Source organism: Oryctolagus cuniculus, chromosome 2 (genome assembly GCF_051225735.1).
Source record: "Oryctolagus cuniculus isolate XC-2025 breed Fujian yellow rabbit chromosome 2, ASM5122573v1, whole genome shotgun sequence".
NCBI classification, from domain to species: Eukaryota; Metazoa; Chordata; class Mammalia; order Lagomorpha; family Leporidae; genus Oryctolagus; species Oryctolagus cuniculus.
In genome coordinates this window covers 123,170,931-123,194,965 of record NC_142868.1, presented here as the reverse complement: position 1 = coordinate 123,194,965, position 24,035 = coordinate 123,170,931, and the positions used below count along the sequence as shown (strand labels likewise).

Genomic DNA, 24,035 nt, shown 5'->3' with positions numbered 1-24,035 from the left:
ATAGGTATCAGTGGACTAAAATAGAAAGTTCAGAAATATATCCAAGTACACATAGAAATTCATTAAATGACAAATATAGTACCTCAAACCCCAGATATGAACCTGGACTTTTTCATAAATGGAGGTGGGACAACAGATTAGCCATGTGGACAAATATAAAATCAGATCTACATCCCACATTATACATAAGAATACATGGACTGGGGAACTAAGTGTAAAATAAAACCTTTCAACTACAAGAAGAAAACGTGGGCAAATTCTTCTATAATTTTGTTCATAAGAAAGGGGTAACTGACTATGACTCACAATTCAGATGTAACAATAGAACAAATTGATAAATGCAATGACATAAAAATGAAAACAAAGTGTTCAAGGCAAAAGAATTATAAAATAAAAATACAATTATAACTTAGGAGAATCTATTTGCATCATATTTCACAGCTAATAATATATCTAACAACATGAAGAGCTCCACAAGGGGAGAGAGGAACTCAAGATGAGGGCAAGGATTTTATTAGGGCAAAGTATGGAGGACATTTTTGAATGAGAGACTGACCAGTCAAGGATTTGATAGTAAGGTTAAGTAAATGATTCTGTAGGCATGCTAAATAGTTTTGAATTTCCCTAAAAGCCTTTCAACTAAGACACAAAGTTTGCAGTTTAGAAAGTAATAGGCATTGCCTCTTTGCAATATGTTTACTAGTAATACTTAAGTTCACCATGAAACCAAAAAAAAACAAAAATTACATATGTCCTTTCTTTCAATTCTAAACAATTTGTCAAAAGTCAGATTTCAAGATGGATTTTTAAACTTTTCATAACAGTTTCTTCTTGAACACATTATCTGTTCCTTGACATCAAGAGTGGTATTTTTTCTCATGCATGTCTCCTAAGGTCAACGCATCACATACCACTGAGAACAGAGAAGCAGTGTGAATGTCTCTGTGTGTGTGTGTGTGTGTGTGTGTGTGTTAGTGCTAGTGAAGAGAATTCTATTCAAGAAAAATGAAATTTTTTCTCATTTATAATATTCAGGAAACTATTCAGGCAGCATTTGAATCTGCCTCCCTATATGCAGCTACCTTTGAAAAATTCCAGATATTCTTCAAGGAAAATGAAAGTCTTGATTTACAAGCTCTTAAACTTCAGGAACCTGGTAAGTTTTCCATTTCACTTACATTCTCGTTCCAATAATGATTTTTGATATATACGATAAGATTTATAGTCTTCTGAGTTCCTGTTTGGTGGGATTCGGTAGGCGAAATGAGTTGACCTGACAAGCAGTTTATTAATTTCGAGGTTGTTTTTCATAAAATTACTTTTTTCCTTTATTTTTACTCAGTGTTACTGTTTTATTTCAGGATAATATGAGAAGCAATTCCCCCTTAATGGCTTATCTTCTATATGAAGTTGTAGCAGGGCTAAGGCCTGTATTAGGGAAGAGTTGGAATGTATACAAATACCAATACCATTAAATAAGGTTTATTTAAATTTTCCTAGTACAGGAATTTGAGTTGCTCTTTTTTCCCAGGACCACACTGAGATGCGGTTGGTGTGAACCAACAACTCTGGGTCATATCAGACTCAGGGGTGAAATTATATCATTAGACTTATTATTCCTAACAAAAGAAAACAGTCCACAATATCCAAGTTTTCATTTGAGTGAAGTCTCTAGTCTCCCTGATTTCTCTCAATTTGGTTCTGCCTGGGATTGCCAGTCTTGCCTCTGAAACCCAGTCCTGGGGCCAGGTTCTCACAGGTATTAACTATTTACTGTTTGGGACCTTGGAATATTGGCCTGGACTCTTAAACTCTGAATACCTCCTCTTTTTTTTTTTTTCAAAATTCTTTTATTTAAATAAGGTGAACAAATATCATATATATTTATTATATACAGATTTAGGAGCTTAGTGAATACCTCCTCTTTTAGAACTTCTGATGCTTCCTAAACCTTTCAATTCAACTGTTTCTTACAGGTTGATAGAAGGTAGCTTTGACCCTTGGATACCATATGTATCCTGTTTTCTTATACACTCAAACTACTATGACAGACCACATATTGTAGATCCTTTAAAAATGTCTTTTTAACTGAACTGTTAAGCAGACTACCCCCCTGTCTAGCCTCCATGGATGAAGAGGGGAGGGGTTTTTAGATTCTGACATAATCAACCACATTTCACCATCACATTCCTATAAATATCAACATTTACTAACAAGTTCTATGCCTACCTTAGCACTTATGACATGATAGATGCTGTACTAAGTGATTTCCAGGCATTTCATGTAATCATCACAATTCTACTAACATTACACAAATAAGGAAATGGAGATTCATAAAGACAATAATATCTTCAAGATTATGCAGCACTTAAGTAGTAAGAAACCAGCTTCTGTGGCCTGTAACCCTGTGTACCTATTATACTTGCTGCTTTCTTCTATCTCAAAAGGAGAAGGGGCAGATCTTATTTATCTTCTATCATCTATACTCTTTTTTCTCTTTGTGGATTAGAAAGAGCTGTTTTTAACCAGAGCCATGATAAAAATGCATTTACGGATCCTCAGGCTCCATTTGTTCCAGGTGGATTGGAGAAGGGAGAGAATGTAGGCTAGAAGACTATCAAAATACAACTGCAGCCTCTGCCAGAGCCAAGCAGATAAATGACTTAACCATAATGAAGGGTGCAGGAAGGGCAGACAGGTGCTGAGAAGAGGAATGGAAATAATTCTTACTATATTCAGTCTCTTGTGTTTCCACTTTTTGTGTGTGAATATTCTCAAAATGCTTTACTTTGTGGTATCTTGTGGACGAACTCTTAGATTTAGCCCAGCTTCACACCAGTCTAGCAAGAGAATCTTGTCATTCCAGACTGTATCTTCTAATTGTAAGTTATTGTCTGTCATCTCTTAAAAGGCATCAGAAAACATTTAATTGTAAAATATTAGTTGACTACAAGAATGAAATGTTACAAAGTGTTGTGAATTAACATTCTAAAACAAGGCACTCTGTGAATAATAACATTATGAATACATGAATAAATTTGTTAACATAATGATATTTAGTATACTGTATAGTCATCATTTAAAATCTAATATCTTTTATGATTTATACTCATTATTTTATGTAGATGTTAAGTTCTTTAGTGATCAACTGGAAAAATATCACAGACAGCACAAGGATGCCGTAGCTCTAAGACCCACCAGAAATGTAGGATTGCTGCTCATTGACACGAAGCTGCTAAAGGAAAAGCTAATTCCATCACCTTTGCGATGCTTGGAGGTAACCATGAGCCAGAAAAAGCTTCAACCGTGGTCTCTACAGTTATTTTATGATTATTCCACCACAAAAGTATATATGTATTTATTTTCTAGTATTGAAAGTATTAAATTAACTGGATATCCTTGATTTCTAGAAAAAAAAATCCCATATTCTCTCTGTACAAACACAATGAGCTTTCAGATGAGAAAGGAAGGGGACTGCAGACCTCAGACTTGCCTCTTAACCTCCTTTTTGCTCTGTTGGGCCATTTTGAGGATTCCTGCAAATGACATACCACTGTAACAACTCTGTGTCCTCGTGGGATTGCTGGGTTATCTGGGATACTGACATCAAGCTCGGGGGATCATTTTCTGATACATGATTGTCCCTAAAGGTCTGGTTATTTTTATGTGAGTTGTAGACATAGAGAGATTTCTGCAATAACTTGAAAAACCAACACAATAATCTCCTTTGGAGCCAGTATGTACCCATACATTCCCAAATGCTTCCAGAAAGACAATGGCACAGGACAGGAATTGAAAAAGTATAGACCACAAGGATAGTCTAGGCTGCCTCCTGTTTTATATACATAGTTTTATCGAAACACAGCCAAGACAACTTGTTTACATATTGTCTGTGGCTCTTTTATCACTATAAGAGCAGAGTTGAGGAATTGCAACAGATTCTATGTCTTAACAAATCTTAAATAGTTGCTCTCTGGCTCTTAGAGGAAACCTTTGCTGCCCTTAGTAAAGATGACAGAAGATAGAGCACTGTTTAGAAGAGTACAGACCTGAGTGATAGTATCTGTTCTACCATTAATTAGTTGTGTAGCATTGGGTTTTTTTTCTAGAGTTTTGCTTCTTCATCTATTAAAAAAGAAAAAAAAATGCCTATACTTAGAATAAATTCAACTCAATTTCAATAAACATTTTTGAGCACTACTATGTTCCAAGCCAAAGAAAACTGAAATAAGCAGTCAGAAATTTCAGAACCCCTGCATCTGAAATGTCCAGAGCCTGGCTGAACATTAGGGACATTTGATCTGATACCTCAGTGGTGTTACTAAGGATGCAATTTCTTCCATTCTCTTTGCTGAGGCTCCCAATGTGCCAGCTTCATCCTAAGAAAAGTCTTCCCTCAGAGTTTTGAAATAGAAGACAGAAGCTCCATGGGCTAATTATCTCCTTGCTGGTGTACAGAAAGAAAGAGAAATTGCAGTTCTGAGTATACCTCTCTCAGCCATAAACAAAAATCCAGGCCATCTGTCTGATTGGATCAACTGAGGTCAGGAGCCTGCTCTAACTCCATCTCTTAGACCAAAGGAGGCCATTCTCATATCTGCATAGTGATCAATCAGACTCCAGATTCCCATCTGGAACCAGATGGCCATCACCCAACATGAAAGTCAAGAAATTAATCCTGGGGAGGGCAGCACAATGTTCCCCACGCAGGACACGAAGCAGAAAGCATATTTGCAAGACACCTGAGCAGTTAAGCTGAGTTTTTGATGAGCTGTGCAGCCTTCTTTGTTCCAGAGATGATCTTCAAAACGTGGATTTCCTATTGGCTTATTTGACTAACAGTAATTTAAAGAGAAAAAAAAATCCCTTTCTATACTGTTGCTTCCAATACCTGCTAATTTAACACATGCCCAATTAAGATTTGTCTAAAACATACAATGAATTGGAAGTGTTCAAGAATTTATGACTTACATTTTCTTTTTCTTAGGTGCTGAATTCTATGCTTCCTCATTTAAGCAAGAAAAAAGTAGATGCCATTATTTCTGAGGCACAAGATGCAGAATATAAACTTGAGTTTGTTCCAACTACAACCATAGAATATGTTAATAGCTTAGTATTTCTTGATGAAATTCAGGAACGGGTGAGTTGATTATCTCATTAACTAAATATTCCAGAACTTGTGGTTGGTCAGAAAGAAATAAGACAAGAAAGAAGGAGAAACGAATGATCAAGAAACAGCTGTCAAAATATCAGGAACACATTCAAAGTAACTGTATATCCTAGATCACAGCAATTGTGCCAGCTAACATTTACCAAAGTCTTACTAAAGGGCAGGCATTGTACTGTACTTTCCACATGTTTCACATTTCTAATCCTCCCAAAGACTCAAGAAGGATGGATAATGTATTTTAAGATTTAGTTATTTATTGAAAGTGAGAGTTACAGAGAGAGAGAGAGAGAGAGATCTTGCACGTGCTGCTTCACTCCCCTAATGGCTGCAACAGCTAGGGCTAGCCAGGCCATAACCAGGAACTCTGTCTGGGTCTCCCATATAAGTGGCAGGGGCCCAAGCACTTGAACCATCATCTTCGTTCTCCCAAGATGCATTAGTAGGAAGTTGGATAGAAAGTAGAGCAGTCGGGGCCGGTGCTGTGGCACAGTGGGTTAATGCCCTGGCTAGAAGCGCCAGCATCCCATATGGGCATTGGTTCAAGAACCGGCTGCTCCACTTCTGATCCAGCTCTCTGCTATGGCCTGGAAGGCAGTAGGAGATGGCCCAAGTCCTTGGGCCCCTGCACCCGCGTGGGAGACCCAGAAGAAGCTCCTGGCTCCTGGCTTCAGATCGGCATGGCTCCGGCTGTTATGGCCAATTGGGGAGCAAACCATTGGATTGAAGACACCCCCCCCCCCGCCCCACCTTCTCTCTGTGTGTAACTCTTTCAAATAAATAAATAAATCTTTAAAAATAAAAGTGGAATAGCCAGGATTCAAATGGGCACTCCAACGTGGGATGCAGCTATCCCAAGTGGTGGTTTAATGCACTGTACCACAACTGCCACCCCCAAGTATGGATCATTTTTATTCTCTTTCTGTGAATGAGCAATCAGATACTAAAATAGGCCACGTTGTCCAGGTTCACAAATGTATGTGGTAGAGCTGGAATTTAAATTTGGGCCTCTGTGACCACAAAACCAATATTTTCAACTACAGTTCATTGCAATTCTAACTTTTGATAAATGGCAACAGGATTGTAATCAAGATATTAGTCATAATAGAAGCCTTGACTTGTTTCTGAGTGCTAGTCATGAACCTTACTGTAGGACCTCTGTCCTTAATGTGTAGTTCAATGTGAATTAATGCTATGACTAGTGCTCAAACAGTATTTTGCACTTTGTGTTCTCTGTGGGGGCAAACTGATGAAATCTTTACTTAATACATACTAAATCGATCTTCTGTATATAAAGATAATTGAAAATGAATCTTGATTTGAATGAAATGGGAGAGGGAGTGGGAGATGGGAGGGTTGCAGGTGGGAGGGAAGTTATCGGGGGGGGGGGGATCCATTGTAATCCATAAACTGTACTTTGGAAATTTATATCTACTAAATAAAAGTTTAAAAAAAAAAATAAAAACACCCCTTGGCCGGCGCCACAGCTCACTAGGCTAATTCTCTGCCTTGCAGCGCCGGCACACCGGGTTGTAGTCCCGGTCAGGGCACCGGATTCTGTCCGGTTGCCCCTCTTCCAGGCCAGCTCTCTGCTGTGGCCCGGGAGTGCAGTGGAGGATGGCCCAAGTGCTTGGGCCCTGCACCCCATGGGAGACCAGGAGAAGTACCTGGCTCCTGCCATCGGATCAGTGCGGTGAGGGTGAACCAATGGCAAAAGGAAGACCTTTCTCTCTGTCTCTCTCTCTCACTGTCCACTCTGCCTGTCAAAAACAAAACAAAACAAAACAATAAAAACACCCCAACTCAAACTAGCTATGGTGCAGACAAAGCAGTAGGGGTAAAAGTAAATTTATGAGACTCAAGTGAAGCAAATGAAGGAGTCAGTGCTCTCCATTTCTCTCTCTCTCTCTCTCTCTCTCTCTCCCTCCCCTCCCCCTCTCTCTGCTCCCTTTACTTCTCTCTCTCTTTCCCTCCCTCCCTCCCCCTACTTCTTTCTGTCTCTCTGTCTCTCTTCTCCCTCTATTTCTCTCTCTCTCATACATACACACACACACATGCACGCACACACACACTCCTTTATCTCCCATGCTTGCTTCTTTCTCTCTGGACACCTGGTATCCTCCTCTCAGATCCTTCTCTGTAGTGGGCAATAAAGCATTTGTCTTCAGTAGGCCATTTTTCATAAACTCACATTCACTTTGGTTTGGCATTTGAAGTAGAATACATTATTTTCTTAAATATCTGAAAATTGAAGAAATGTTATAAATTAAAATGAAAGAAGTCATTAACAAGTGGATCATTTGTTGTATATTGTTCACAGAATTACAAGGCTATTTTACATGCATACAAAAGGAGCAGCTTTGTTTCTTATTTAGAAATCATTGACTTCTCAAAATGGCAAATGAGTGAATTTCCTCATTGGTACTTGCATATCCCAAGGGTTATAAGATGCCCAGCATTCGTTATTGTCTGTATTCGCTAAACCTCATTGGACAAATAACTGAAATTCACTTAAGCTAGCTTAAGCCAAAATAGGGACCCTACTGCAGTGTGTAAGGGTGTTTTATGAAACTTACCTTCAAGAATGTAACTACACTCAGGAACTGAGTGAAACCAGGAACAGGACAACTTAGGAAACACAGATGTTCCTCTCGCTCCGTCTCTTCTCTCTGCATCTCTCTCCCTTGTCTGCTTCACTTCCCTTGCTCTGCCCAAGTCTGGCCACCAGCAACTACCCAGGTTTAGTAAGTCAGAGTGAATGAGATTGTCTCTCTCTTCCAGTATCAATTCTGGGTGCCTGGTAAATGGATTCAGGGCTCGGCAAGCTAAGGTTGGCAGCTGGTTCTCTGAGAACCTCTCTGAGCTGTCCTCATGTTAGGGACCTACTCTGCTTCCACATGAAAGCATGACACCTCTGCCAACAGCTGCGGTCTAGCTCTTTCTGTGTTCAGAATGATCCAGGCTGTCTTGGTCCCAGTTCATTGCTGCGTGGTTCAGCTTGTGGCCTGGAGGTTGGGTTGAGCAGTATGAACATGGCTACTCTTTCTAGAAGCATGTGGCAGAGTTGGGGGTTGGGGAGGTGCTAGAAAATTAGGAAAGACAAGAAATATACTGTTAAAAAAATATACTGTCCACTGGTGGTAAGACGTCAAAGTGAAGATGGTTTTTATCATTAGAATATAATAAAATAATTTCTTAAAGGAAGATGAAAAAGTCACCATAGAGCCGAGTCTGAACCTACTCAGCGTGTAACGTAAAAATGACCCAGTCAGATGACAAGGGCAGCACTGGGACAATCAGTGCTCAGCCCACAGGCATGGCAGCTCACATGTTACAACAGAGCCCCTCACAGCACACACTGGCCCTGCTTAATGCTGTTAGGGAACAAATGAGATGAAGAAGAGTAATTTGGAAGTGCACTGCTAATTGTGTTCAGCCCTGACCAACTGACCTCACAGGCCTGCTTACCTGTGCTGGAGCAATGACAATATATGCCATTCACCAGGCTTCAGTTAATTTGATTGTAACATTGAATGTACTTCCCATTGTGCACTATTCACGGCTTGATGTTCATATTACACAGTGGCTGTCTTCCATTAGAAATAACTTAAAGGGTGTATTAGAGTTCTGTTATATTTAACCAGTCAACGTTTCTATTTAGATTGAAAGCCTGGAAGATGAAGGGAATGTAGTGGTTCAGATGTACAAGCTTATTGAACAATACCAGGTACCCACACCTCCAGAAGACTTTGCTGTTTTTGCAACTATGAAACCATCCATTGTTGCTGTTCGGAATGCCATTGATAAATCAGTAGGCGACAGAGAAACAAGTATTAAGCAATTTTGCCTGCATCTAGGTAGAGATCTTGAAGACCTAAACAATGAAGTGAATGAAATAAAACTGCAAGCACAGGTAAGCTAAAGAAGTTTTTCTTTTAAGTGTGCAAAGTTTGCTTATTGCATTTTCATAAAGATATAATTAATAAATAAAAATGATATATATTGTCGAAACCAATATGATGTTTTGATGTATATATACATTGTGAAATGATTAATTAAACTAATTAATGTGGTCATCATCTTACATACTTATTTCATGTGGTGAGAACATTTAAGATATGCTATTTAAACCATTTACAAGATACATTTCATTTTAAACTGATTTAACCTTTGTTTTTCATGGGTCCATTCTAACCAGTCAACATTGTCTTAGAGCTACTATCTAAAATTAAAGTGTTTTTGAACCTCTCTCTCTAGTTATTGAAAAAATTCCAGACCATCACAAGCAAAATATATTGTATTTATTATTTTGATATGTGTGTTTTTACAACTTCCTTGCACATTCTAAAATTGTAAAATATATTATATTTATTATTTTAAAATATGTGTTTTTACAACTTCCTTGCACATTTTATAGCTATTGTCACAATTTTAAAGTTTGTTTATTATGTTAAAATAATTCCCTTTGAGAAAGAGGCAGAATTTAAACTGATAAATGGTAGAGAGGAATATTTGGTTATCTTGCATCAATTTTTCTACAGAAAAGATACAAGTTATTTTTAAGAATATAGAACAGACGTCAACGTCTGGGTGATAATTCACTAAGGCATACCCAAAATATTATCTTGTAATGTTTCATTATTTCATGATTAACTTTGGCTAAAGCTTATCACAAAAGTATAAAACCATGTGAACTTATAATCAAATAAAAAATGGGGAATTGCCCATTAGCATAGGATTAAAGAAGAATTTTAAAGTACATAGGAACACAACACAGACATCTGTGAGTTAACATGGACACATAAAACAGCTAACATTATGTGCTATTTGTCAAACGTAGTTCAAAGGACTTAACGCTGTTTTTACTTTTGAATTGAGGTGCTTTTGTACTTTCTCACAGACCAAAGTTTCCATTCTGTGATAGCTGTGCAGCTCAGGGAGTTATTAGAAAATGAAAATATCCGCGTATTAACTACTCGTGTCAAGAACTACATCATTGCTGTTACACTCACTGTCCCCTCCTAATCATTAATCTTTTCTTCCATTGTAAAGGTAGCAACTTCAATTCTAATGTCATGAATTAGTTTTGACTCAGTTGGCAGAATTATGCCCTTTATTTTGGTATGTCCCTGAGAGTCATTTGTGTTTCTGTGTGTGGATCCACACAAAGCAACATGAATGAACCTTTATGTGATTCATTGATTTCACAATTTAATTATCAATTTCATGGTTGATGGACATTTGGAATTGTTTACAATTTTGAAAGTAAAGAATATCCTAAAACCATTCTTATTACATTTGCTGATTTTAATTTATTTAATTCTTAAACATCCAGAGAGTTTTATTATTTACATTTTCCAGAGAAAGAAATTAAGGTACAGGGAGTTTAAATAGCTTGCCCAGATCATGCAGATAATAAATGGAGGAACCAGAATTCAAATGTACATAATATGTTTCTAATGGTTAGTAATCATCTATTAACTGCTGTACTGTGTGCTTTATTTTTTTAATTATTTATTCAAGAAGCAGATAAGGCAGAGTTCTCATCTGTTGTTTCACTCCCAAAATGCCTGCAGATGCCAGAATTGAGCTGAAGCCAAAACTCTGAGCAGGAACTCAATCCAGGTCTCCCATGTGGGTAGCAGAAACCCATTCGATTTAGCCATCACCACTGCCTCCCAGTGGCTGCATAGCAGGAAGCTAGAGTCAGGATTGGAGCCATACATCCATCCCAGGAACTCCTGTATGGAACATGAGGGTCTTAACTGCTAGGCCAAATACCACATCTCTTCCAGGTGCTGTGTTCTGCACATAGCAGACTATTAGGAAGTGTGAGTAGTTATTCATGGTGTGCATAGAAGAGCATTAGAGAGAGTAGAAGTGCTAGCATATGCTTTTTGTTTAATGATGCACTTTATACAGCATGATGCACATACAGAGAGAGAATGATAGTATGGGTTGTCTTCAATGAGTGCCTCTTCCATAGAGCATTTGAAATCAATTCACTCTCACTCATGGGCAAAGAACTATAACCTCATTATATACATAAAGGTTGTTGTCTAGCTGTCAAGATCTCCTCTTCTGCTGATGTGGAGAATTGGGGAGAAAACCTAAATGTGGCAGTTGATGATAACTCAGTTTGTTTTAGTTTGAAATGTCTGTTTCAATTCCAAATCTAGATTTCCTATTGGACTCTTCTTTGGCCTGTCCACCATCCTATCCCACCTCTTCTCCTATAAGGAGAAACTTATGTTTCCTCATGGTGGGAGCAGAGGAAGGATATCTGGTCTCCACATCATCTTTCAGATGGCAGGAACTCACAGTGCAGTTTGGCTTGATGCACCTGGTTGTTCCAGGCAGTGGTAGCTAAGGCTCCTTCCTGGGTTCTGTAGTACCGTGCTAACCCCTAAGCTATACTCCATCATTTCTGCCATAGCCTACAGTCTCAAGTAATCTGGATTTCTTATCCTGGCTTCAGATCCATTCTGGTTCATGATTTTTTTCAACAGTTTCTGTTACCAGATCCAAGACCTGTGAGAACTTCAGTGTCACCTACATTGCCATCAATCCGTGAGGCACCAGAATGTCAACACAAGCCCTTCCGCATAGACGCTTCCCTTAGCTTTTCCTAATTCAGAGCATTTTCTCATTTTGAATGCAGGGCCATGCTGAACAAGACGTGGGATAACTGACCTACCCAAGCTGTTGCTATACTAATTCTAAGAATTCTTCCAATGTCCTCAGATTCTGCCTAACTTTCTTAGCTATTTCTACTCTGCTCCTGAACTATTCCATTTCTATTAACTGGGGTTTAAACCCTAAACAGGACATTAGTCTTCATTTTTGTTCACAGCAGCCAAACTGTGAATCAACCAAGGTATCCATCATCACATGAAAAAAAAATTATATGTATGTGCATACGTACATATATGCACTTTCATTGGAATATTACTCAGCTATAAAAATAATGAAATTCTACCATTTGCAAAAAAAAATGGACACAAGCAGCAAACATCATGTTGAGTGAAATAAGCTGAACACAGAAAGATAAATACTTCATACATATTCTCCCTTATATGTGGTGGCTAAAATCAAGAAATAAATAATAATTAACAATGATAAAAGAACAAAATCAAAAAACAAAAACAGAAAGAGAAAGAAATGCCTGTGTGTTTCAGTATTGCTGCAAACAGTTTTGTCAAACTTAGTTTTTTCAAACTAGTGGTTAAGAATGTTATACAACTAGTTTTTATGAGCTGTAATTTTTTTAAAATGTTATTATATATGGCTGAAATGGTCATATTTCCATTCCATTATTGTTTATAGCCCTTGCCTATATTCCTGCTGAACTAGAGCCTTTTAACTTTGTACTTGTTGAATTCTTCATTTGGTGAAGCATTAAGCCCTTGACTGTAATGTAAATTATAAGTGTGTTATCTCAAAAACTGAGGGGGAGAAGGGAAAGGAAGGAAGGAAGGGAAGGAGAGAGGGAGGAAGGAACGAAAGAAAGAGGAAGGGAGGGAGGAAGAGAATATCATTTATCTTAGAATTATATCTATGAATGATATTGATCAGTTATCTACATATTAAAATCATATCAACATGAAAAAATTTAAGTACCAGATGATAAAATCAGAGGACTTTCTAATCCTTTATTATAAAATACAAATTTTTCCTTATGTCCTCTTTGATCTCTTTCTTGTTACATTCACTTCTCCTTTCCCAAAGTCATTTTGGTTGAAGAAATGTAGAAAATGTAAGCAGATGAAGGAGAATACGTTAGCTACTATTTAAAAACAGTTATCCTCATGGAAATTCTTTATACACTTCTGTACTTTTTTACAATGTATATGTATCGATTTAAAATTTGGAAAAGCAACATTTTTTAACATAGTTCCAAAAAATCAGAGAAAAAAGAGAATTAGACAAAAATCTGTTTTGAAAGTGTTTATAATTCATTTAGTATAATTGGTCTTCATCAGAAAATAGAAATGACTAACCAGAAACTTCTTAATTTTATAGGATCCACAGATTTTGGATATTAATGCTGACCAAGACAAAATAAAGGTGACATTGAATGAGCTCCAGGTCATTCTAGATGATCTTCAAAAACGTGCATTTCAATATAAATCCTATCAGAAGAATTTTAAGGTAATGTCAGTTCTGCCTGTCTGTTTTTAAAATGTGAGTTTAAGCTCAGGAATTTTCAATGTGATCATAAACTTTCAATGTTTGGGCAACTATGTACTAATCACTGTGCTATACGTAATCTCAAATACAAAATAAATGTGCTCCCTGTGTTCAAATGTTTAAAGATTAGTACACAGAGAAGACAAAATATCTTTCATATTAAAAATACCATATGGTCTCTCTAATCTGTGGTAACAGAGTACTTAATATGTAATCTATAGGAGCAAAACTAGCAGTTTGAGATGCAATGATTTTGAATAGCCCTTGCATTGACTGTTGAGGAACAATGTTTTTCTTGTTTGATTTTGTTCTTTTCTTCTTTTTTTGTTTTTGTTTTTGTTTGTTTGTTTGTTTTTTGCTTTGTACTGATCGGAAAACTCTCTACTTAGTGTAGGGTTAATCTTATGAGTATAAAAATTAACTGAAAATTGATCTCTGTAAAAAATAAGAATGGGAAAGGAAGAGCGAATAAGGGTGGGAGTATGGGTGGGAGGGAGAAAAGGAGGGGGGAAGAATCATCACATTCCCAAATCTGTATTTATTAAATTCATGAAGTTGTATTCCTGAAACAAAATTTTAAAAATGTATTGACAAAAGATACCATGGATAGCCTTCAGAGCCCACCCAGACCCATCAGAACTCTGTATTATCGCTTTCTTGGTCTTGAGTTTCCTCATGTGTAGATCAAGATGATAACTGGTTTTCCTGACTCACATTGTGGTGATTTTCATGTGGTAGGATGGATGTGATAGTTTTATTAGACTGTAAAACCTTCTATGGCTCCATTAACATATTTACTTATTAATTCCTTAGCTTTAATTAGAAACAGCATTGGAAAAAATAAATGTGACTTTTGTAGCTGTGGGAAAAAAAGTAATTATGAATTATGAAAAACTCTCAGACAAAAAACTATAGCTTCTATAGTAAAATGTATATGTGTTTTTTAATGTGACCAATTAAAATCTTTCTATCCTTCCTTGAATAAGATTCAAGCTTCTTTTACATTCAATATGTATGTTATGATTTCATGAACATGGTGTGATTTGCCCAGATTTAATGTGCCAATATGATGAAAGGATAAATCCTCAGCTCAGCAGGAGTCAAATGGGTCCAACAGGATAGGTTTGAAAAGCTAAAAGATGTTTATCAAAGGAGAGAAAGGGATGCAAGTGCTTTGAACTGCTTTTCCAGTGACCAGTAAGAAAATATTGCTGTGGTCAAAACCAGAAGGTTACCAGCAGTGAAAAAGGTGCTGCCCACCTTCTCAAAAGTCCTGGAGGAGTGTGTCTGTACGTTACATGGGAATGCGCCTGTCTCTTCAAGATCTGTATGTGAGTGGTCGGAACATTATCTAATGTGCTATCCACTCCAGAGGCCACGGCTTGGTAGAGCAATCTGAAAAATAATGAGTTCAGTACCAAAGAAGCTGGTGTATAACTTGTGACAGGAGGTTTGGGCATGGGAGAACTAGAGTTAAAAGCTTTTCTGGGTTGAGTTAACTGATCTACATGACAGGTTTGTAGTACTGCAAGATATAAATAGTAGGAAGGGGAGAGGATTACTGAGGGAACACTGATGAGAAGCTATAACTACCAGGAAGATGCTCCTTGAGTCAGGAAGAGTAACATTGGTGTTGTCAGCAAGATGGCAGATTGTGAAGCCCCACTTCCTCTTCACCCCCCGTCACACTGATTCAACAACACATGAACCAGTTTCCCTTGTGAGACATACAGAGAGGCCAGTTGAGAGTCTTCTGTTTCCAGGGCAAATGTGAAGCCACCTGCACTGAAGCCAGTAGGATAACCCACACTACCCATTCACTGTAGTCCCTACCCCTAGCACAGTACCACACAATTCTGAGAAACTGCAGACTTTTACTGTAAGGGGAAGACAGCATTCTCACTTTTCAGAGAAACTGGTTTTTGTCTTGCCTGAATCACAGTATGGGCAGGAAAGTATCCCAGATGGAGAGCCACTTTGAGTTTAGACTAGTACACACCCACCGGCTATAGCTCCACCCCATGCCTCAGCACAGAAGCGACTAAAACTCCCAAACCCCAGCTTCTCTGTGGACAGGGAGAGAGCTGGCGTTTCTGTTCAGTTTTCTAGGAGGTGAGCTGCTCTTGGGATGAGCCTCTGTGTTGCCTGTCTCAGAGTCCTGACAAGACCCAATATACTCTAGATGCCTGGAAGATGCTAAGAACAAGGGCAGTGGTTTAACTGACACAAACTCACTGCCAGAGCCCTTTTTCATACATGACTTAAAAGGCAGTGTTTATAATGGTAGAAAATGTTTGGAAACTACATATTTGATAAGAAGTTATTATCAAAAATATATAAGGTACTCCTACACCACAATAACAAAATATCAAGTGGCCCAATTTTAAAATGGGCAAAACACTTGAATAGACACTTCTCCAAAGAAAAAGCACAAATGGCCATAGGTACATGCAAAGATGCTCAACATGATTAATCATAAGGAAAATAATAATAAAAACCACAGTAAAGTATCAAATCATACCTGTTAGGATAATAATTATCGAAGAAATAAATTAAATAACAAATGTTGACAAGGATGTGGCTAAATTGGAACCTTTATACTGTTGGTGGGGGTGTGAAATGGTGCCATTGCTAGGGAAAACAGTAGGGTGTTTCCTCAAAAATTTAAAAATAGAACTACCATATGAATCTGCAGTCTGGCTTCTGATCATATGTCCAAAAGAATTGAAATCAGGATCTTGAAGAGATACTTGCATTAATCACAATAGCCAAAATCTGGAAACAACATTCTCCATCAACCAGTAAATGGATAAAGAAAATATAGTATATACATACAATGGAGTATTAGAGTATTATTGAACCTTTAAAAAGAGGGAAATCATGTCATACTACAAAATGGTTGAAACTGGAGCAAATTATGCTGAGTGAAATAAGACAGTCATGGGGATAAATACTACATGATCCAACTTACATATCGCAAGTAGTCAAATTCATAGGAGCAGAAAGTAGAATAGGGGCTACCAGAGGGCAGGGGAAAGAGGAATGAGTATACTGTTCAATGGATATAAAATTTCAGTAATAAAAATGAAAAATTAGGAGATCTAATATAATTATTAACATTGTTATAGTTAACAATACTGTAGGTGCAGGTATTTGGCACAGCAGTTAAGACCCTACTTGAGCCTCCCATATCAGTGTGCGTGGTTCGAGTCCCAGTTCTGCTTCTGAATCCAGCTTCCTGCTAATGCATACCCTAGGAAGGCAACAGATGGTAGCTCAAGTACTTGGGTCCCTGTTACCCATGTAGAAGATGCATATGCAGTTCCTGCCTGCTGGCCTCAACCTGTCCCAACCCTGGCTGTTATAGGCACTTAGGGAGTGAACCAGTGGGTCTGTCTTTCCATCTCTCTGCTTTTCAAATAAAATAAAAATAAATGTTTAATTAATGAAAACAATGCTGTAGTTTACAATTAAAAGTTTGTTAAAAAGACAAATCTCATGTTTTATATACTTTTATAATGACATAAGTAAAAGAGAAGGCATAAATTTAAAAATAATTTTCAAACAAATCAGAGCCTACAATGGAAGACTATCTCCATCCTTCCACTCTCCATGTTTATACTGATCAGTTGCCTGTGATCTATCCTTCTTTGTTAGCTCTCAATCATTTGGGGACTAGAAGTGAAAGTCTACTGATTTAGCTTGCAAGAAATCATTTCCAGCTCTTGATGGAAGGCAAGGTTAAATCCCAGTGTCAAAGCCCTAGTTTATAAAATGGCCCAATACTAACTCACTAGCTCACTAGAGGTTTCCCCACCTCCAAGCCTAAACAATCTCAGAGCTTTTCTCATGAAAACAACTTCTTTAGATTTCCTTGTACCCTTCTTCTTCATAGGGTTGATGGTACAGTCCTTGATTTTATAAAGAAGCAAGAATCCAGGATGTCCTTTCCATCTTAAACCTTGCCATCTCTCTCACCAGAGACCTCTTCTGTCATTTAAGTACATCTAAGTACCAACTTCTCATCATCTAAGTAGAGAAGCCCTAAACTGTCTCCAAAATCATTTGTTTTCCCAAAAGTCAGGCCTGTTAAGTGCATATGTGGTCCAATTCAATGAAGAATTCCCATGGTATTCCTATAATATTCATATTGTTGGAGATTTGAGCTCTAAAAAATATAAGGAGTTTTATTTTTGTCCTCAAGTGGAAATTGTAATATATGTGGGGTATCATGGGTTTTTTCATTTGTTTCTCTCTTCTTCTTTTCCCTTTTAAGAGCCACATTCTGCCAAGTAGTCAGTGTATCAGAAACTCTTAGTAAGAGGATAACATAAGATCTTTAAATCTGAAAATTAAGTAGTGCATTTTGTTTACTATATTTTTAAAGGTAGAAGTATCCAAATTTGATGCTTTGGAAGAAGTTAGCGCTGAACTGAAGCTCAAACAATTGCTCTGGGATTCTTTCTCTGAATGGGACAAACTCCAGCAAGACTGGTTGAAGGTAGAAAAAAAGCTCTCATTCTTAAGTTTTTTATATTATACTTAAAATTCTAATAATATGAACTATTATTTTAAACAAATCAGAGTGGTATTAGTGTCAATAAAGTATACAGTGACAGTTGTATGGGAATTTTTAGCAACTTTCCAGTAAAATTCACAGAAGTCCTTCTGTCATTATATACTATAGAGCAGAAAGTACTCTTGTAAGTGCTCCATTTAAGAAGGCTAAATGACAGAAGTATCGAAGGACCTCAACTGTATGACATTTAACTACTATATGGTTTCTAAACACAGTGTTGTCATAGTGCACAGTATTCTTGAGGGCTGTAGAATTTTGTGATCTGTATACTTAAATTTTTCTCTTATATTAGCTTTATATTCTTCTTGTCCTTCAGAAAAGAAACTATTTTGTTTATTGCGATAGAACAGAATTAAAGTGGTAAGATCTAAGATCTTCCTTTGAGAGCTCAACAGTAGTTAAGGAGCCAAATACCAATATCAAGTACTGTATATCAAGCCAAGTGCCAACTCGAATACCCAGAGTTTTTTTTCTAGGGTCTACCATTACATGCATACCTTAACAAGGATCAGCCATCTAGTTGGCAAAATAGATGGCCACCTATACTGACAAGCGTGATATGGACATATTGGAAGCACCATTGATTTCACAAATACCCCTTCACACTTTTCATTCATACTACCTTTGCTGGTGCCTGTGATTAGAAGTCACATGTCTTAGGAAAAAAAAAAAAATGGTGCAGGGAATGTTTCCCAGGTAATGCAGTAAGTGCTGAAAGAATCAATGAAGAATAAGCAGGACAAAGTCCAAACTCTCACAGAACTTAGCTTTTTGTGGAGGAAACAGAGAGCAAACAATATATGCTATAACATTAGACAGAATTTACACGTTTTCCTATTATTCGTTTATTATAAAAATACTCTTGAGAAGAAAGACACTCAGAGAATTTTCTAACTGCCATCACAGATTAGAGCAGTAACTTCCCAAGTAGGTTGCATTTAACCTAAAACACAAGAAAATTCATTAGAGGGTAGAACAAAAATGTTGAATCTGGAGAAACATAGAAAATGAAGATTTAACAATTTTTTATTACTCTCTATAAGACCAACTGACATGTCAAATGAATGCATACCCAAATAGTGGGAGACTACCAGGTAAGAAATTTCTGGTTAGCAAGAGTAAAAATTAACTATTTGTCTCCCTAGAAGACTTTGCAAGTATTGGTCCTCAGAAATAAATTACAGAGATTACAATATTGCACTTGATAATATATGGAATATAAGAACACGAAAGAAATGTCTGTTGTATTATTAGCCATTTTAATAAATAAAACCATTTACAAAAGTATAGAGTTGATTTAGATTAACAATTTAACTATCAAGAAATTTCTAGTAAAGTAAAATGTTTATTTACTTTGTCAAGCTTGCCTTTTATCATATATTTTCATTTCCTCTTTTTAAATTTTTTTTAATTTTCATAGTCCAGATTTGACTGCCTGGATCCAGAAATGCTGAATAGTCAGGTATCTAAATACGCCAAATTTGTGACTCAGCTGGAGAAAGGCTTGCCACCCAACAATGTAGTGCCCCTGCTCAAAAATAAGGTGGAAAAAATGAAAGAAAAGGTAAGTTTGGTAGAAATTATTTCACAAACTCCAAGTCAGTTGGTTATTGGTTGTTGGTATTGAGACCACAGTCAGGAATTATTCCCTGATTAAGTTATTTAGCTTTGTAGAGAGGAGAAAGAACAGTCAAGTTTATTTTTCTCAAAGCCTACAAACTACCTTGCTGTTTTCAACTGGCCAAATCATGAAATGAATGCCTTGGTTAGAGGCATATTCAGAATAAGTTTCTCAGGTGATGAGGGAAACAGTACAGGAATAGGTTACAGTTGTGCCAAGACACTGCTCCACTCAGTCCTAGACAGCCAGATGAGGCCAGGGGCAGACTTGTCCATTTGCACTGCGGAACCATACAACTATGACATTTTCCAGTTGTGCTGTGATGTGAAGAAGCTTGGGAAACTGGGCCATCCCTTTGAAACCACCACCTCTAAGCCAGTGCTTAAAATGGATATGAAACGGGAAATTATTTTATCCTTTTAAACAGTTTTGATTTAAAAAAGAGGAGATTAATAACTAAAAGAAGACATAGGAAGGAAGAGTAAGCAAAACTTCAGGCACAATGACTAGGTAATTTTTCACCTTGAGAAGAGTCTTTTTTGCACGGTTTTCCCCTTTTAGTTTATAAAGTGTTTCCTGTCATGTGATTATGTCAAACAACTGTAAAAAGAAATTCATTTGTCACAATCTGCATTCATTCCATTTTGGGTTCCTTCAAAATCCTATGTGATTTTCTTAAAATCTGCACTTAGTAAAAGTCATTGCTTGTGATATACAGTTCTGTGGATTTTTACAAATCGCTTGAGTTATGTAGCCAACATAACTGTATATCTGGAAAAATTTAATCAACCTCCAAATTCTCTAGTGCTGTTCCTTTGTAGACAGATCTTCCCTCCAAAAGTACCTCAGATAATCAGTGATTTGATTTTGGTCCCTACTATTTTGTCTGTAATAATATTATAAAAATGTTGTAATATAATATGCAACCTTTTGGTTCTAGCTTCATTTAGTTAGCAAAATGTGTTTAAGATCAGTCCATGTAATTGTATCCAGAATCTATAACATACTCTTATAACTCAAAATAAAAAGGTAAGTAGCTCTTTATAATGTACAAAATGGGCTGGCTCTCTGGTGCAGTAGGTTAATCCTCTGCCTATGGCGCCTGCATCCCCTATGGGCGCTGGTTCATGTGTCCCGGCTGCTCCTCTTCCGATCTGGCTCTCTGCTGTGACCTGAGAGGGCAGTGGAGGATTGCCCAAGTGCTTGGGCCCCTGCACCTGCATGGGAGACCTGGAATAATCTCCTGGCTCCTGGGTTTGGAGAGGCCCAGCTCCAGCATTTGCAGCCATTTGCAGAGGGAGCCAGCGAAAGGAAGAGCTTTATCTCACTGTCTGTAATTCTGTCAAATAAATAAATATTTTTTTAAAAAAGAATTACTCCTTAAAAAATGCAGAAAGAACTTAAATAGACATTTCCTTCAAAGAAAAGTTATGGGAAGAAGCTACACATTATTAGTTATTAGGGAAATGCAAAGCAAAACTGCCGTTAGATGCTGCTTCATACCCACTAGGATAGAAAAGATCAAAAAGACAGATTGTAGGCTGGAGCCGTGGCTCACTAGGCTAATCCTCCACCTTGTGGCGCCGGCACACCGGGTTCTAGTCCTGGTCGGGGCGCCGGATTCTGTCCCGGTTGCCCCTCTTCCAGGCCAGCTCTCTGCTGTGGCCCGGGAGTGCAGTGGAGGATGGCCCAAGTGCTTAGGCCCTGCACACCATGGGAGACCAGGATAAGACCTGGCTCCTGCCTTCAGATCAGCGCGGTGCGCTGGCTGCAGCATGCCGGCCGCGGCGGCCATTGGAGGGTGAACCAGCGGTAAAAGGAAGACCTTTCTCTCTCTGTCTCTCTCTCTCACTGTCCACTCTGCCTGTCAAAAAATAAATAATAAAGTCATAGTAAAAGTGATCCATAATGAAGAAGGATATGGGAAAGGGAATGGGAGGTGGGATGGGAGCGGGGTGAGGGGCATGGAGGAAAGAACCACTGTATTCCTAAAGTTGTTATCTATGTAGAAATGTATTCATTAAGTAAAAATTTTTTAAAAAGAACATAATCTTTCAACAGTTTGCACCCCCATAGAAACACAAAGTGAAATATATTGTTTGAGTACTCGTTATAGCATTAAATCTCAATGCACAGCACATTAAGGACAGAGATCCTACATGAGGAGTAAGTGCACAGTGACTCCTGTTGTTGACTTTACCAATTGACACTCCTGTCTATGGCATCAGTAATCTCCCTATGCTCCAGTCATGAGTTTCTAAGGCTATGGAAGCCCTCTGAGTTCTCCGATTCTTATCTTGTTTAGACAAGGTCATAGTCAAAGTGGAGGTTCTCTCCTCCCTTCAGAGAAAGGTACCTCCTTCTTTGAAGACCTGTTCTTTCCACTGGGATCTTACTCACAGAGATCTTTTGCCAGAGTGTCTTGGCTTTCCATGCCTGAAATACTCTCATGGGCTTTTCAGCCAGATCCAAATGCCTTTAGGGCTGATTCTGAGGCCAGAGTGCTATTTAGGACATCTGCCATTCTATGACTCTGCTGAGTATCTCACTTCCCATGTTGGATCACTCTCCCCTTTATTTATTCTATCGGTTAGTGTTAGCAGGTACTAGACATGTTTATGTGCTCCCTTTGACTCTTAGTCCTTTCATTATGATCAATTGTGAACTGAAATTGATCACTTGGAATAGTGAGATGGCATTGGTACATGCCACCTTGATGGGCTTGAATTGGAATCCCCTGGTATGTTTCTAACTCTACCATTTGGGGCAAGTCTGCTTGAGCATGTCCCAAATTATACATCTCTTCCCTCTCTTATTCCCACTCTTATGTTTAACAGGGATCACATTTCAGTTAATTTTCAACACTTAAGAATAACTGTGTATTAATTACAGAATTAAACCAGTCATATTAAGTAGAACAGACAAAAAAACTACTAAGAGGGATAATGTATTAAGTTGTTCATTAACAGTCAGGGCTATGCTGATCAAGTCACCGTTTCCCATAGTGTCCATTTCACTTCAACAGGTTTCCTTTTTGGTGTTCAGTCAGTTGTCACCGATCAGGGAGAACATATGGTATTTGTCCCTTTGGGATTGGCTTATTTCACTCAGCATGATGTGTTCCAGATTCCTCCATTTTGTTGCAAATGACTGGATTTCATTGTTTCTTACTGCGGTATAGTATTCTAAAGAGTACATATCCCATAATTTCTTTATCCAGTCTACCGTTGATGGGCATTTAGGTTGGTTCCCTTTGTGTTTCTATGGGGGTGCAAACTGTTGAAATCTTTACTTAATGCATACTAAACTGATCCTCTGTTAAAAAAAAAAAAAGAAAAGAAAAGAAATTACCAACTCCCAACTTGACTTTCACTGGGATTAAACATGACAATAGGTCTGATCTGATTTCATCATCATTTAAAAAAAATCATCTATTATTTTTCACTTTATGTTTCTGTGTGGGATCAAACTGTTGAAATCCTTACTTAATGTATACTAAGCTGATCTTCTGTATATTAAGATAATCGAAAATGAATCTTGATGTGAATGGAAGGGGAGAGGGAGTGGGAAAGGGGAGGGTTGTGGGTGGGAGGGACGGTATGGGGGGGAAGCCATTGTAATCCATAAATCGTACTTTGGAAATTTATATTCATTAAATAAAAGTTAAAAAAAATATTTAAGGAAAAAAAAAGAAATAGAGAAAAAAAAGAAAAAAAGAAAAAAAAGAAAAAAAAAGATCACAGCCCCACAAAAAAAAAAAGAACATAATCTTATCCCCATCCTCTTTCCCTCCATCCCTTCCCCTCTCTTTCTCCCACCTTCCTTCCTCCTCCCTTTCTTTCTCTTTTTAGTTCTTGAAATAATATATTTTTAAATTTATAATACAGTGAAAAGGCTTGACATTTGGCCAAATAAGATGTTTAACAATAAACAAGCAAAAAGACCTTAGTATAATGGGAATATAGACAATGCTATAAACAACAATTGAATGGAAAAATGGCCATTAGAATTTTTAAGAAAAGATTCCTCCTTACTGTCCCATGAATCAATGTTCTATCTTTATTGCTGGGTAGTATCCTGGTATCTAGGTGCACCATAGTTTCTTTAACCATTCACCTGTTGAAAGTTATCTGATTTACTCTCAGTTTTTTAATGATTATTAATAAAACTGCTACAAATATTCATCACAACTTTTTGAGTGGATGTGAGTTCCGATTCATGTGAGTAAATGATGAGAAGTGGGACTGCTAGTTTGCATGGTCAGTGTTTGTTTAACTTTAAATGAAGCTGCCACTGAGGTTTCCCACCTGCAATGCATGAAAGTTCCAATTTCTCCTCACTCTCATCAGTGCTAGTTATTATATGGCAGCTTTTATTTTTGTTTTAACTTTAGCCATTCTAATATATGTGCAGTATTATGTGATAATGGTCATAACTTGTATTTTTCTAATGAGTAATGGTGTCAAATATCTTTCATA

The 24,035-nt window shown here is 37.5% G+C and overlaps 1 protein-coding gene across 1 annotated transcript in view; it reads left to right on the top strand.

Moving 5' to 3' along the window:
* The window catches only part of DNAH6 (dynein axonemal heavy chain 6), a 315,572-nt gene that overhangs the window by 78,669 nt on the left and 212,868 nt on the right, over positions 1-24,035 (top strand). Inside the window, exons 12-18 of the mRNA XM_008254187.5 lie at positions 1,036-1,156; positions 3,126-3,277; positions 4,988-5,140; positions 8,829-9,080; positions 13,190-13,318; positions 17,745-17,858; positions 19,357-19,500. Coding sequence (XP_008252409.3) covers positions 1,036-1,156; positions 3,126-3,277; positions 4,988-5,140; positions 8,829-9,080; positions 13,190-13,318; positions 17,745-17,858; positions 19,357-19,500 — 1,065 coding nt within the window. The remainder of the gene's footprint in view (positions 1-1,035; positions 1,157-3,125; positions 3,278-4,987; positions 5,141-8,828; positions 9,081-13,189; positions 13,319-17,744; positions 17,859-19,356; positions 19,501-24,035) is intronic.